The 16,149-nt window shown below is 30.8% G+C and overlaps 2 protein-coding genes across 3 annotated transcripts; both read left to right on the top strand.

Moving 5' to 3' along the window:
* The first annotated feature begins 384 nt into the window (after nucleotides 1-384).
* LOC149888375 (uncharacterized) lies at nucleotides 385-10,856 on the top strand. 2 transcript variants are annotated; one of them, XM_090089331.1, is made up of 7 exons: nucleotides 385-746; nucleotides 852-963; nucleotides 1,064-1,198; nucleotides 1,308-1,550; nucleotides 3,219-3,494; nucleotides 3,751-4,026; nucleotides 10,195-10,856. In XM_090089331.1, the coding sequence occupies exons 1-7, from the start codon at nucleotides 405-407 to the stop codon at nucleotides 10,377-10,379; spliced, it is 1,569 nt and encodes a 522-aa protein (XP_089945457.1). In that variant the 5' UTR covers nucleotides 385-404; the 3' UTR covers nucleotides 10,380-10,856. The 2 variants fall into 2 exon arrangements, with proteins under 2 accessions (XP_089945457.1, XP_089945458.1); XM_090089332.1 differs by lacking the exon at nucleotides 3,219-3,494.
* Nucleotides 10,857-12,665: 1,809 nt separating this feature from the next.
* Nucleotides 12,666-14,833, top strand: LOC149888374 (uncharacterized). Its single transcript, XM_090089070.1, has 4 exons — nucleotides 12,666-12,994; nucleotides 13,123-13,307; nucleotides 14,007-14,201; nucleotides 14,457-14,833. Exons 1-4 carry the CDS (start codon nucleotides 12,736-12,738, stop codon nucleotides 14,655-14,657), a joined length of 840 nt encoding a protein of 279 aa, XP_089945196.1. The 5' UTR covers nucleotides 12,666-12,735; the 3' UTR covers nucleotides 14,658-14,833.
* The last annotated feature ends 1,316 nt before the right edge of the window (nucleotides 14,834-16,149 follow it).

Raw genomic sequence — 16,149 nt, 5'->3', positions numbered from 1 at the left:
TAACTTGCAACACACATTGTGAGTTAAAAATGCAAAACCTACAAAATTACAATCATTTCTTAATATTTTTATTGTATTTTTAATTATTAGAATTATTATTAAAATTACTTTTATTTATATTTTTTTGATTGTGGTAACGTTAGGAAATTTTATGCATAATTTAATCATGATTTTCCAAAATGTTCGGGTTAAAGAATTTTAAATGAGATTTAAAACAAATTTTCATTTCTAAACTTATGTTTTCTAAAATGGTATTTCAAAAGGTATAAATCAACCGCATTTATGTAATACCATTTATATAATACATCGATTTGGATCGAGCTTCAATAGTCTAAGTAAAGTACTTCTAAAATTTTTATCACTTTTTCTTTTTGTCATAGAATACCAAAAATAGTAAAATACCAATGAAAATGAAAAACTTAGTTAAGTCATTCATTTTATGCTTGTTCCTTCTGGTTGATAACTTTTTGGATGTTATGACCCACTATAGTTATCCAATTGAAAAGTCGTCTGATCTTTATTCTTACACAGTGTACAAAAATAAAAAGGCAGAATCTGTTTCCTACAACTCGGAGACATATACAAATTATAAAGATTGTATTAAAGTTTGCTATAATAAAAAATCCAGCTGCAAATCCATAGAAGTCAAAACATTGAATGATAGTAATCTTCTTTGTGGGTTTTTAAATACTGATTCGCCAACAACTTACTCAGCAGATGGATCTTTGTTTATTTCATCAAAACAGGTATTTATTAGGTCATCAAATCAGATTTTTATTTTTAAAATTGTGTGGGTTTGTGCATGTTTCCTCTCTATTTCTAATTCTGCTTTTGTTTTCTTTTTTTTTTAGCCAAATTGTTCGCAAAGTTGCAATTTAACGCTAAACCCTTGCGGAATGTGCAAATGTGTTCCATCATGTTCAGCACGAAACAGGCGTCAACATATATGTGATTGCAGTGGAGGTGGACTTTTTAAAAGATTGTAAATATTTTTATGTACAGATACGACTTAAAAAATTTTTTTCTTTAAGTCATCACACTTAAAAGAAACAACATTTTTTAGCTGCAAGAATTGCAAATAGTTGCCAAGAACATTACGATAATGGGTTTAATAAAACTGCAGTTTTTCTTATCAGTCTAAATGGTGGAGAATTTAAGACGCTGTGCGAAATGGAGAAATTTGAACGACAAAATCCAGGTGAATATTTTCTAAAGTCTTTACATTTATTGAATTGAAGTTTACAATAAGAATCAATTAAAAGATTGAATAGATTTGAAAAACTAAAATTGTCACTTTTTTGTTCCAGTAATAAACCAGGAAAACTGTTCACGACAACAAAACGTCAAAAAAAAGAGCAACACATTTTTAGAAGGCCAATTGAATTTCACCGAAAGCTATTGCTTTCAGTGGTGTGTAAATAAAAAGAACGACGATCATCAGATTGACACGCTCTTATTTTCGAAAACAAACTGTTCATGTGTAAATGCCTATGAAACGGGGAAGGGAAATTCTGGTGCACACACATTTGAAGGAACATACTGCAAGCTGAGTAAGTTGCTACTTTTTTATATAAAACTTTTAAGGCACTATGTTTATGAAATGAGCCCGTTCATCGGGCCATTCACGCCATTTAACAGATTTCAGTAAAAATACTCAGTGTAAGCCTTTGGTAAAACTAAATTCCCAAATGAAAATGATATTAAGAAAAGTTTCATATTTTTTCTAACTCTTTTTTAGTTTAATTAAATATCACTTGAATGCTACTCAAGTTAAAAACAAGAATATATAAAAATGTATTTGTTACAATAAATCTAAAGTTTAGATTTTTTGTACAATTGGTTTAAAGAGATTTTTTTTATTTCAAAATGTTGCTCACCGCATGTATAAAAAAATCTGTCAACAATCTGTTGTTACATATCGCACATATTTAGTAAGGGACTTGGGTTTGTTATAAATTACAATTTATTTCTGTTGAAATAGAACAAAATTTATCACTTTTGTTCATTGTGTAGCACTGTATTAAAGTGCATCATTTATATGTAAAATACATTTTGTGAATTAAAACCCTGCAATCCCAATCAAGGTACCCGTTTTCCAAGTTTGAATACCTGTCGTTGTTTAAACACATAAACAACTTTTGGTTTATTTATCTTTGATAAATAACGATAAGTTATTTATCAACGTTAAATAACTTATCGTTATTTATCGTTCCTAGATTATTATTAGTTTAAAAACAATAGCTCACTAACTAAAGAAATTTAAAGATGATAGATTATGTATGTTTAACTTTCGCGGGGGTCATTAAAAAACAACAATAAATGAAAGTCAAGGATAAAGTGAATATTTGCTTGTAAAAAAGCGTTCACTTTTAATATGCATCAACTAAATTTTTTTTATCTAAAATTTTTTTTTATTTTTACTAAACTATTATAATCTGTTAATAACTAATAACGTTGTCAAAAAAAAAAAAAAAAGATTTATATATATATATATATATATATATATATATATATATATATATATATATATATATATATATATATATATATATATTTCTAAGCTATAAGGTGCTAAAACTTTTACAAAATCACGAAATCGTATAGTGAAGTTATAAAGACAAAATAAATGAAACATAACAAGGTATCCAATAAATAAAAAAACTTTTCCTTGCTGTGTTTTTCAGTGTATATGCTGGATTTGTGATTTTTCCAAAAACGCAAAACAAGCATTAACACTAAAACTTTAAGTAACATAACATGGCTGCCATAAAAAAGAATTTTTTTTTGAAAGTTTGGAAATCTTTTGTTGCGACTCTTTAGACAACTTTGATGTATATAAAATAACTTTCCTTAAGAAAATATTTTAAAAGTCAAATAAAATGCTTTCCATATTAAAGCTAAAAGATTCTTTAACTAATATTTGCACATTCAAGGCCAAAGTTTGGTAGCTATTTGGATAACCACATGGAAAATAACTTATAAAAACAACGGTATCTTGATTATTAGATATAGTGTCTTGCGGAATAACATTCATCAGGAAGAATTTATTTCTATTTTAAAAGGAAATTGGAGAACTTTTTACTTATTTAGTTTATTATAATTAGCATTTCGGCTCGTCACATAACATTTTACTTTCGTTATAAAAAACCAGAGTTATACTTCCCAGACCCTAATTTACACGTTAACCAGGCCTCTTACTGCAGATCATTGTGTTCTAGGTTCATCTGATTGCTCTTTACAAAATTCCAAAGCTGGAGAAAAACTAAAATATTACTCTGAAAATCAATACACTGTTCCTGTAAGTTTTGAAGATTGCTGGAGTTCGTGTAAAGTTTATCACCAATTAAACCCTACAAGCAATGGGTATGTGGCAAGTGGAGTAGATGCAACATTGAAATGCGAGTGCCTCTACGGATATAATGAAATTAATGATTTTCAAAATGGATGTCTTTTTGAAACAATCCTTCCAATGCAAATGCAATTAAATACTAAAGGTATATTCAAAATCAGAGTTCCTTAATAAACCTGTAAAATTGTTAAATTCACAGGTTTATTTTGATGAAGATTCTTTTATCTAACTTTAGTTTTTATTTTTTGATGCTGTGAGAAATCACGAGGTATAACTTTACCAATTTCAAAAACTAAATAATGATTATAAATCTAAAAAAGTATAAAAAAGTTTAAGGAGTTATTCATGGTAAAGAAAACTAAATCAATGGCGGTATTTAAGCATTTTCACATTTATTATAGGAATCTGGATGCCAATGATGACTCGTTTTGCCAGCTGGGATTCAAGTTTCTGGGAAAAGAGTTTTGAATCCTATGAGAATGGTTTTGGTTTAGTAAATCAACAATGGATTGGTTTAAAAAAGCTGAACCAAATAACAAATGCGTTTGTAACTGACATGAGGGTTGATTACACGTTCAAAGAAGATCTGACGTTTAGCACCATGTATTACAACATAAGTGTTTCATCAAAATCAAATGGCTATTTATTAAGTTATTCCGCTTATGACTCAAGAGGATGTAAGTTCATTTCAAAATCTTTTTGTAATTCTTCATTCATTTATCAATATTATTTTCATTACAGTTTTTTTTTTTAATAACTCTTTTATTTATTTATTATTTATTTATTACAGACAGCAACCGAACAAGTTTGTTAGCTACCTTAAACTTTAGCTACCAAACTTGTTCGGTTGGTGAGCATTTTGTAACAACCTTTAATTGACGGAATTAAATTTGGAAATAATAGATGGACAAGCTCAATTAATGTTTGACAGTCCATAAATGTAGAAAAAGAAACTAAGAATCAAACTGAAATATTTTTATTGGTAGTCAAGTAATAAAGCAGAAACAAGAATTCGTTTCATCTCCTCCCAAAGTTTGGTATCGATTGGGTTCAAAACTTTCCGGTTGAATATAATAAGCAATAACTCAAAAAATGCTTAAAAAATTCCAAATTTATTTATATTGAAGTTTTTTGCATCATTTAAAGTTTTTAATTAACTTGTGGAGATTTCAAAGGATGCTTAGAAGGTAATCGAATTTTTTTGAGAGTAAGAGCCATCATGGCCTGGATCTTGCTGTCACTGACCTTTTTCGATGCTACTATCTGTTTTTCCTTAAATTCTTCGTCATCTTTCGCTGATTTGTTGTTTTTCAACAAGATTTTTTTTACAATTGCCCAGTAACTCTCGATTACGCGTTGCTCAGGGTCGCTGGAAGGTTTCGCATTTTTCGGGACATTTTTAATGTTATTTTTATTGTATCACTCCTTTGTTTTCTTGGAGTAGTGGACTGTTGCCAAATCCGGCCAAAAGATAGCTCCCTTGCTGTGTTTGTTAAATGGTAAAAAAAAATGGTAAAAGATGTTTCTGAAGACATTCAGTAATGTACAAATCGGAAGTCAAAGTCTTTCGAAAAACGAATAGAGTACTCTTAAGGCCCAAGAGCAAATCACTTGCCACATGATAATCATCAGAGCAAACTTTTCTGTCTGAATATACTTAAATTTTTTGCTGACGTAGACACCTTTTGACAGATAATAGAATTGATGTCCAGGCAACTGCGAGAAATCTTTTTTGCAGTACGTTTCGTCGTCCTCAATAATACAAAAATTTTCTCGGTTAAAATGTTTGACGAGCTCCCTTGCGCGGCAAATTGCTAATAACTCTCCATCAATTGATCTCTTCGGTATTTTTTTCTTACTATAAGCCTTGAATCCCTTGCTCTTGAGTGCATTTCTGACGAGGAAACAACTGCATTCGAACTTTTTACCAACATGTCTTTTGGATTGGCATAGATTTTTTGTAATTGACCGGATGATCGAATTTACTTTTTCTCAACAAAATCTTTTTTCCTTTCACAGTCTCTTTTTCTTTCGATAGTTTGTGTCTTTAATTTATCTCCCTAATATGTCTCCCACTTAAGATTTAGCGACTTTTGACATTTTCGAAATTTTTGAATGTGAGTTGAGGTTGGATTTTGAAGAAACTTTTCTCAACTTTTTTCCGATTATTCAACTGTTTACTTATTTTGGACGGATAAACTGTTAGTATTAAAAAAAATAACCACCAATATAATTAAATATATCTATACATAGGCGCCGAGTTCACGGGGGCAACAGGGGAAGTGGCCCCCCAGATGTTGACACTAATAGTATATAATCACGGATTATTACGGGGGCGAATAGATACTCTCGCCCTCATGATAATCTGTGATAATATATTATTAGTATAAATTTCCAGGGGGGCCTTGTTACTTAATTTTGGAGAGAGAACTTCGTATTTTAAATCGTTGTTCTTTTTCGTATTTAAATTGTTGTTAATCTTTTTTGGTGATCAAAATAACAATTTAAATGCAAAGTTTTCGTTCAATGGAGCAGCAAAAAAATTCGTTTTTTGGGAATTTTAGAGAAATAGGAAGATACTTTAATAAAGGCCCGTCGGAAAATGATATATTATTTTAATATTGTTTGACTTAGGAGGTTCTTAATAAGGTTTACATTCGTTTGCATAACATGGAAACTTATAGGTAACGTCTGAGTAAGAGATAGAGAAGTCATTTCTCTATCTTTTAACTGAACGTCGTTGTTGTGATGCATGAATGAACATGCGCATGTCCAGTTTAGCTCTCAAGCTAAATAAGAAAAATAAGAAATAGTAAATAAGAAAAGTAAAATTTAAAAAAAAACAAAATACATTTTGAATAAAGTGATTACATGTCAGATTAGAAATTCACAAATATTAATTATAAATAAATATAAATTATTTTTATAAATATTTGCTTTTAGTTTCTTCAATATGACAATATGTAAGTAACTAAGAGCACTTATTTTTATCTATTTAATAATCTCTATTTTTATCTAATTAAAAAAATCTCTTTAAACAAAAAAAAATATTTTCGTGTATCTACGGCGAAGATATAAAGCATGGTGAAGGTGGATCTCATTTTGATCAGTGGCATTAAAGTGACTCTTTGGTAAATCAGCAGAATCATAAAATACCTCCATAATGTTCTCATAAACAAGCATATGATAGCAGTTTTAGAAGGCCCAGGCTTCTTGGTCATTATTGCTAACTCCCTGTGTTTCACCTTTAACATTTAAATTTTTATTTGCTTATAAAACTTTTTAAATTTCACTGAACCTCCTTCATCTTCACCTATTATTTTACAATCTTCTCATTGAACCTTCTCAGTTAAATGTATCTAACAGTTTTTTATTTCAACAAATCAGTTGACAAAAAATGGAAAATTGTAAACGATCGCATTTTATACTTAGATGGTAACATTCATTATCAATAATAAACCGCTGGCCGTACCATTTTTTTAAAAAAACTGTATGACGTAGAGATTCAAATGCTTTTGGTACTTCAAAAAAATTCTCATTACAAAATTTGTGAATTACTTCCATAATGAAGGAAAAGATTCACTAAATATTGTTTACGACATCCACAAAAGCATGTTTACGACTTCTAAAAATGCACGTTCATTCGAATGCTGAATTCGGAAATCTAATTGAGATTTGGTTATAATTACCATTCGTTGAATGTTTGTATAATAAATTAATTAGTCGAGTTTAGAAAAAAAGAACTGAGCATGCTTTGTAGTTTACCTGACACACATCTCCATCTTCAAAGTTTACTGACGCTTTTACTGTTTTTTAAATATATCTGGTACAAGTTTAAAATAAAAATATTGGAAACTGGTTTAACTGTCTCAAAAAAAACTATTGATTACGACAAAATCTAAATTAATTCTTGTTGACATTTGTGATTGATTTTACACAAGGAATCCATCGTTTTATGCTGATTTAAATGTAAGTTTTAAAATCGGTCAATAATTTTCAAAGTTGGTACAAGAAATGCATGCTGACCGCATAATTAACTTTGAAGGATACTGTTAATTGCTTGAAATCACTTCGACATCTCGGTGTGTATTCACCTAAGTTTTGAAACTCTTGCGCCGCTCAACTAAGGTTACGGAAACCGAACGTTCATGTATTCACCAATATTTCGCAGCATTTCCGTAAAGTTAGAGTTGCGTATGAGCTGCACTGAACTTACGCAGAAACTACGCAAAAAAAAACAGCCGAGTTGATTTTTTTTTTTTTTAAATAAACCAAGTTTTCGTAATTAAAAAAAAACAACGCTATGAACTATTATCGTAATACTTTATGAAAACCTTTTTAAAAAAAAGTTGTGAAGAAGAACATATATTTAATAATAATAATGTTACATCTTTATTAGATGTTATACCATTATGATGCGGTTATTCTTTGTTAAAATCTATGATTACTGTTAACCCTGATTATAATATATATAATTTACATATGTTAGATCTTTAATAATATATCAACCTGAAAATAGAATAACATATGCATTGTAATAATAAAACGCCATTCTTATTATTTAGTGATTTTACAGTTACGCCAAAGTTAAGATAGCTCATAGCAAACGTAATTTTTCTTGCTTAAATTGAGATGAGCAAGTTTCTAAAAAGTTTAATGAATACCATTTCAGTTTGGTGAATACCGATAGTTTAGGGCTGAATTTAAGCAAAAGCTTAGGAAAAAATTTTTGAAACGCAACTCGCTTCGTGAATACGACTTTCACAGTTTTGAACTTACGCCAAACTTACGCAAAAAAAAAAGTTTGGTTAATAAACTCCTTTTACAATCAAAATAAAAATGAATTTTAAAACAACTTAACAGACTAATTCAAAAATCAAAGTTTAAACCCGACTGTAAATTTAACATAAACAAAACTAGCATTATGACTGTTGTACATGAACCTAATTTCATAAATGCGGTTAAAAACAACTAGGCAAAAAATATATCAGCTGAAAGATAAATAGCACTGTGTGCAACTGTTAATCCAGCTGGAATTTCTATGCTGCCGGTATTTTTTTTTCCCAAGAGTAAGAGTTCATGAACATATACTCACAGGAGAGCCTAATGGCTCCAGTAACAGGTGAACAACAGGAGAACTTGTTTTAAATGCAATTAAAATTTTTAAAAGTTACACAAAAAGCAATAAAGAAAACAAGAATTTGCTATAATTATATAATCATGAGAACTTTCAACTGCAATGTGTTCATTTTGTCCTTATAACCCCAATGAGTCATCATAAGCTTTAACTGAAAGATTTGTGTCTTATTTTTCTTTTTGTTACCTGAATTGATAAAACCCAAAAGTACTTCCATGAATTAATCTTAATCTTTCGTAGATTAAGAGGCATAAAGAGGAAAAATTGCAGATTTTAACATAAGCACGATAGAAAATTGGAATAGAGATGCTAATATCAAAAAAGATTTCAAAAAGCATGGAAAATAATAAAAAAGGACAGTATGTTATTATGAGGAATTCTTATTCATTAGAAATGGATAAGGGTTACTTTTTAGTACTTTTTACTCAGTTACTACAAGTTTACTTAGTTACGACAAAGGTTGATTTTTAGTGCTTTAGTACTTTTTAAGAGTTACTTTTGTTTTCACACAGGTTTAAAAGATAAAAATGTTGTAGTTACAGATGAATTAAGCGCACAAAATTTAAGTCTTAGATATTTTTGTTTAATGCAATGTGCATTTTCTATCAACTACTTGACTTTGGCTTTTGTTTGCAGAATAGATGAAAAAAAGGAAAATATTTTGATTATTTCTTAATAAAACAAACAGGATTTTTATTTTTTTTATTTGCTTGAAATAGAAGATAAATAACTCGTACGTGTCATAGATTTCTTAAATAAACTTCCACTACCAAATGATCATACCAAATGGCAGAATGTCAATAACCTCCGGGATGACATTTAAATTTGATTTTTCTGCATTTAACCTCAATTGACTATAAATTAAAATAATGTACGGTTATAATTCATAGGTTAGTTAATTATTTTCACTTATTTTAATGAGAAAATATTATTCTTGTTATTCTTTTTTCATTTTAGTTTGCAATTGTGTTTTGTTAGATATAAATAAGACATTTTGTTAATAAGTTTGTAATAATTCTTGTGCAAGTACTTCTAATTCTAATTACAATGATTTTTATTAACAGCAGTCTCTAAGAAAGAAACTTTAAAAATGGTCAGACCATTTGAAGAGTGGTCAGACTGGTAAAAAACACTATTTGTCAAAAAATAAATAAACGGGCAAAAGTGGACAGACCATGGTCTGCCAGCCTAACCATCTCCTACGACCTTGAGATACAACGTTGAAATAACGTTGATCAACGTCGATCAAAGTTATTTCAACGTTGTGTGCTTGCTGGGGTGAATAAGATTAAAACTCTTTACTGCTTTGTTGACACGAAATATAACTAATTCCGCTTTGAAGTTGATATTTCCAAAGTTCAAGAATTATAAATTTTAAATAAATTGTTATAGACATATTTTCATCTGAAAGTAAATAATGGCACCTCATTTCAATTTCATAAAAATTTGTTTCTATAACTACACAGACAAATAAAAATAAATATAAAATATAAACATAAAAATAAATGATTTTTGTTTAAGTGTAACAAAAATTTCCCCTTTACTTTCCTTCAGTGTAACAAATACTTTATACAACCATTTAACTGCAATTTTTATTTACCACGCCAAGGATATTACGACAAATGTACAAATGTTATTGATGCGTTTTTGGTGGAGAAACTTTGATGATATTTGTTTACAAAATATTAAACTTTAATTTTTACCGTAGCTAATGAACCAGATTGGTTCAACGCGAACGGCATGGTATTTCAAAGCTGCAAAAACTGGTGGGCAACAGCTTGCAATGACACTGCGTTGTTTCCGACATCGATTAGCTATATCTCTTATGGAAAAACTGAACATTTGGAATCTATTCAGTTCCTGCTGCGCACAAATTACACTAAGCAAACATAAGCTTTGGAGAATATATTTTGAAACCGAAAAGCTTTGAGAAAACTGGTTAAAAAGCTTAAACAAAGAAGCAATTTTGTATGTATGTATGTATGTATGTATGTATGTATGTATGTATGTATGTATGTATGTATGTATGTATGTATGTATGTATGTATGTATGTATGTATGTATGTATGTATGTATGTATGTATGTATGTATGTATGTATGTATGTATGTATGTATGTATGTATGTATGTATGTATGTATGTATGTATGTATGTATGTATGTATGTATGTATGTATGTATGTATGTATGTATGTATGTATGTATGTATGTATGTATGTATGTATGTATGTATGTATGTATGTATGTATGTATGTATGTATGTATGTATGTATGTATGTATGTATGTATGTATGTATGTATGTATGTATGTATGTATGTATGTATGTATGACCTCCCATAAATTCCATATGTAATAATAAATCTAAAAAAGATGGCAAAATAAATCAATTTGTATTTGAAGAAAAGACTGTCACTGAAAGGCTTTGCCTCACTCGGCCTAAAATCTAGCTACTTATTAACTTATTAGTTAAGATTAACTTACAAAGCAATCTATCCAAAACTAATATTAACTTGTTAGTTAAGATTACTTTTGGATAAATTGCTTTGTATATAATTTTCGTTTTCTTTCAATTTGAGAATTATCTGTTAACGTAGTTTAATAGTTTTTCTTATCGTGAAGATATTTTGAAGACTTAATACTGTTTCGGCAACTAGTGATTTTACATATTTTTTCTGTATTATTTTTCTCACAATTATTTCTTTGCTAGTCTTTTCCAGATGTTAAAGACTGTTAGTAAATTACTGGGTGCTGTGAGGCGGATCCTTTGACGTGTTTTTAAATTATTAGTTAGGTATTTTTATGTTGGTTAGTTTGAGCAGCTTTTTGTCGCGTTTAGTAACTTAGATTAAGGGTTATGGAATAGAGTGTTAGTGATTTGTAGGTTGGGGATGTGAAAATAGAAGCATTTCTGACTGAGTTTTATCGCGTAATAGAAATATCGCGTGCAAAAAAAGTATTTCGTGAGTTTTACTACACGAATACTTTATTTGCATGCGATATTTCTTCTTTGTCTTACGCATTGGCGTCTTTTGATTTTCCTTTATTAATCTGTAAAATATTATTTAATGATTTTAGGTGGTCTAATAGTTACGTTTCTCGTTTATATTTTCTATAGGTATTAACTTTCTCACGTCATTATAAATATCCAGTACATTTTATGACAATTTTTGCCATTAAAGTTTACGCATATGTTCCATGTATACAAAATAAGTTTGAGAAATTGCATGATGAAATGGATGGCAAAAAAAGCTAAGAGACAAAAGTTAAATTAAGTTTTCTCATATGAAAATCGATATGAAAATGTTTAGTTTTACATAATTTGCAATCTACTATGTGTCTAAAATATAAGGTTTGTAAATGTGTTAAAAATGATGTTTAACCTGATCAAGCTTTGAGAGCCAAAAAACTCGAGAGTCGAGACTTGGTATACCATCTTTATGGAAAAAAAGAAGATAAAAAGATTGACAACAAAAAATATTTTTTATTTAACAGAAAACGCTGGATTTTACACAGATAACATCGAAAAGTAACCAAAAAACTTCACGTATTCAGGAAAAAATAAATTCTCTTCAAAATTCCTCGTGTGGGTAATATTTTTCAAATGCAAGTAAATCGACTCCACTTATTCTTAAACCAATCCTTGTTGTATTAAACTGATGTTAAGAAATGCTTAATTAAAAGATTTCACCCATTTTCTCATAAATATAATCCGAATTTCTATACATATTTTGTCCTGATTCAGGAAGTGCCCATAGAGATAAAACAATCGAGTTACGGTTTTCGAAATCGTATATTTTTTGTTCGACTTTGAAAGCCGTCAGTTAGGCGAAGTTTCTTAAATTAAACGGAGTTGAAATTCGTTCAACTTCGAAAAAAAGTTCATTAAACGATGTCGAAATCCGTTAAACTTCGAAAAAAAGTTAATTAAACGGTTACGAAAGCCGTAAAAAGTTGTAGCTTTAATTTTAAATCGACTTTAAAAACCTTTAAAAGTCGTTAAAACTTAATTAAAACGATGTTGAAAGCCGCAAAAAGTCGTAAATTTAAATTTAATTGACTTTGAAAACCTTTAAAAGTTGTTAAAACTTAATTAAAACGATGTTGAGAGCCGCAAAATATTGTAAATCAAAATTTTACGGTTATGAAAATCGTATAAATTTGTTTACATTATATTTAACGAATTTGAAAACCTTATAACTTTGCGTATGTTATTTAACAAGATTTAAACATTGTAAAACATTAAACAAATATGCCAAAGACCCATCGCTCGCTGGTTTGGCAGTACTTCCTGAAGGAATACAGAGGAGATAAGGCCTATGGTGTGTGCAATATCTGCAAGAAGGACCTAAAAATGAATTCTGGGTCAACATCGACCCTGAGTTGTCACCTGCAATCCAACCATAAGGATGAGTACATTGAAATGTGTCAGAGTCAAAAGATAAAGAATGAGGCAGAAGCTGCCAAGGAGGACAAAATTGAAGAGGCAGAAGATGAATTGGAAACAGTTGGCACTGGTAAGTTAGTTACATGATGGATCTTGCGATGCGATGTAGCGAAGTTATACAACTTTTTTTTTATGTAAACAACAAAATCCGGGGTTAATTCAATGTTAACAAATGTATACAATTTTTTTTAGGTCACAGGAAAAGAAAAAGGGTTCTAAAAGCCAGAAAGAACCTGTGCTATCCAACACAGAGCACCACTCAACTTCGTGGTGACATGGAGCTCATGATTTACCTTGCAACTGACAATCAGCCTTTCTCCATGTGTGACTCTATCCCATTCCAAAGACTGCTTGCCCACTTTGACTCGAGGTTTAAGGTTAAAAGTGGTGCCTGCATGGCTCGCTTCAAGTTACCTCTCCTCTATAGGAATCTGCAGATGGCCATGAAGAGCATGTTTGACAAATTCCTCATTGCGACCGAGTTGCAATCAGCACTGACATCTGGACCTCACGCAACAACGACCCATTCATGCCGGTGAATCTTCATTACATCACCAAAGAGTTTGTTCTACGAAAAGTAACTGTTGGAGTTGTTCCATTCCCAGGTAAGCACACTGGTCAGAACATTGCTACTCAGTTGGACAACTTGGTTAAACGTTTTGAGTCACTCAAAATCGTCAAGAAGCGGGTTGTTGTGTGTGATCAAGCTTCAAATATAAAAGCTGCACTGAGGAAGTCAGAGACTATTGCTGATCTTGAAATTGGCTTAATCACGTGGATTAACCACAAGCTTAACATGGCCCTGGAGAGGACTGTCAACAAACAGCCTGATATCAAGGCTGCTATCGATGCATGCAGGACAATCTCCGCCCGAGTCCATCACTCTCCTCTGGCTGAAGGGGTGTTGAAAAAGAAGTGCCTCGAGATGAATAGTAATATTTTTAACTTTTTAAGTGTCACTGGAGTAGGTCCTTTCATAGTTGAGCTCATTGTAGAACTTGAGAAACGATTCCCAAGAGGAGGATGTGACATCATGCCTTATGCTGTAGGCTGTCTGTTGCACCCCTTCTTGAAAGGTCAACAACTTATTGAAAGGCCAACAACAAGCTTATGATGTCAGGGATGAGATTTTTGACAAGTTGAAAACCAGTCATCCTACAACAGCAGACTGGATGTCAAACCAGCAAGGTACAATCAATGTCTCAGATGAGATCACCCATGAGTTTCTTGAAGATGATGGTGAGACTGAATTCTGGAAGGCAGCAGCAAAGGTAATAGCTATTAAGTATAATATAAAATAAATTTCTTTAAAACTAGTTAAATATACATCTACTAATCTTAATGCAATCGAACAAACAAAGTCATAAAAATTTTAATTTGAGGATACGATGCCATACGGGGGAGAGGGGGGCGGTACAAAGTTAAACGAACTTTTTAAAAATTATTTGAATTTAAACAATTTTAGATTAAAGAAAGCGAAGTTATACGAAGTTTACTAAACGTTTAACTTCCATCCTTTCTTTTAGACTGTGTCCAGCCAATTCAGGCAGACAAATGCTACAGCTGAGGGTCCTCCGATTTCCGTTGAGTGGGCAAAATTCAGAGAAACAACTGTCATAGATTCGAAGGTTAATGACCTTGACTGGTGGAGGACACATCGCAAAGAGATGCCCATCTTGGCAGGACTTGCACGGGAGTATTATTGCCTGCCAGCCTCAAGTGCCTAAAGTGAGCGGGCCTTTAGTGAAGCTGGACAGGTGGTCCACGAAAAGAGATGCAGGTTGTCTCCAAAAACCACTGAGAGGTTGGTCTTCATCAACGAGAACTTCGATCTCTTAAACTCCTTTGTACCAATTTGGGAATACCACTCCATGGAAGAGCAAATGGCAGCAAGATCTGCTCCAGACAGAAATCAAAATGATGATGATTATGACTCAGACTAGGATATGATGATGATGATGATGATGATGATGATGATGATGATGATGATGATGATGATGATGATGACGATGATGATGATGATGACAATGATGATGATGATGATGACAATGATGATGATGATGATGACAATGATGATGATGATGATGACAATGATGATGATGATGATGATGATGACGATGATGATGATGATGATGATGATGATGATGATGATGATGATGATGATGATGATGATGATGATGATGATGATGATGATGATGATGATGATGATGATGATGATCAGACTGATGCGTAGATTTGCTACAAAAATTGATAGCAATGCTACATTTTGGCATAGATTCGCTACTTATAATAGATTTGCTACATTTTGGCATAGAAATGTTACGTTGCTGTATAGAATTGATACATTGCAGTATAGAAATGTTACCCGTTAGTATAAATGCTGCATCGTTTTTTTTACATCGCACGCCGTGATATTTTCAATTATAAGCAGCCATTTTTTTTAAACGGAGGCAGTGAAATATTTGTAGCTAGCCTTGTCAATGATATATTAAAAATAACTAGATGTCTAACTTTCGCGTATTTTTTGAAGCAAAAATCGGCCATTATGGGGGGCAAATTTAACAAATCAAAAGCTTCGTATTTGTTTTGTTTTGATAAATAGCGTAAAGATTTTGCCCCCCATAATGGCCGATTTTTGCTTCACTTTTTCTTATACCGATTTACGGCAGTTAGACATCTAGTTATTCTTAATATATCATTGAGCCTTGTAGGCCTGAGTTTACAATTTATTTGTTTGTAGTTATTAGGAGGATAAAGAAAGCTCCTAAACCTTTTAGCTACTGTTAAATACGAGTAGATACTTTTAAATTAACTATATTATTCCCAAGAAGTAGTACAAACATATATAGAGAGCAGTCTTCTGTAGCTAAATATGTCCTTTGCTACAAAAAGCTTAGTGGCTTGCAAACTTATGGAGAATTATTTGGAGATGGGTATGCTGTTTGCAATTTATACGCAAGTATATAAAACATTTTATTTGTCTTATATGAAACATTTATATTACTATATGTATATATATATATATATATATATATATATATATATATATATATATATATATATATATATATATATATATATATATAAATTTATATGATGTTGATATGCTTGATCTATTATCCAATGACCAAGCTCATGACCTTTATGGTGCATTAGCTTGTTCTTACAATGAAACTAAAGTAAAGCTTTAAAATTCATATAAACCAAACCTATACAAAT

This window comes from Hydra viridissima, unplaced genomic scaffold (genome assembly GCF_058129835.1).
Source record: "Hydra viridissima isolate aposymbiotic clone 2 unplaced genomic scaffold, HvirCarnegie_v1 scaffold_5, whole genome shotgun sequence".
Taxonomy (NCBI): Eukaryota; Metazoa; Cnidaria; class Hydrozoa; order Anthoathecata; family Hydridae; genus Hydra; species Hydra viridissima.
Note: the sequence above shows the minus strand (reverse complement) of the source record. Positions and strands in the feature narration are given on the sequence as shown.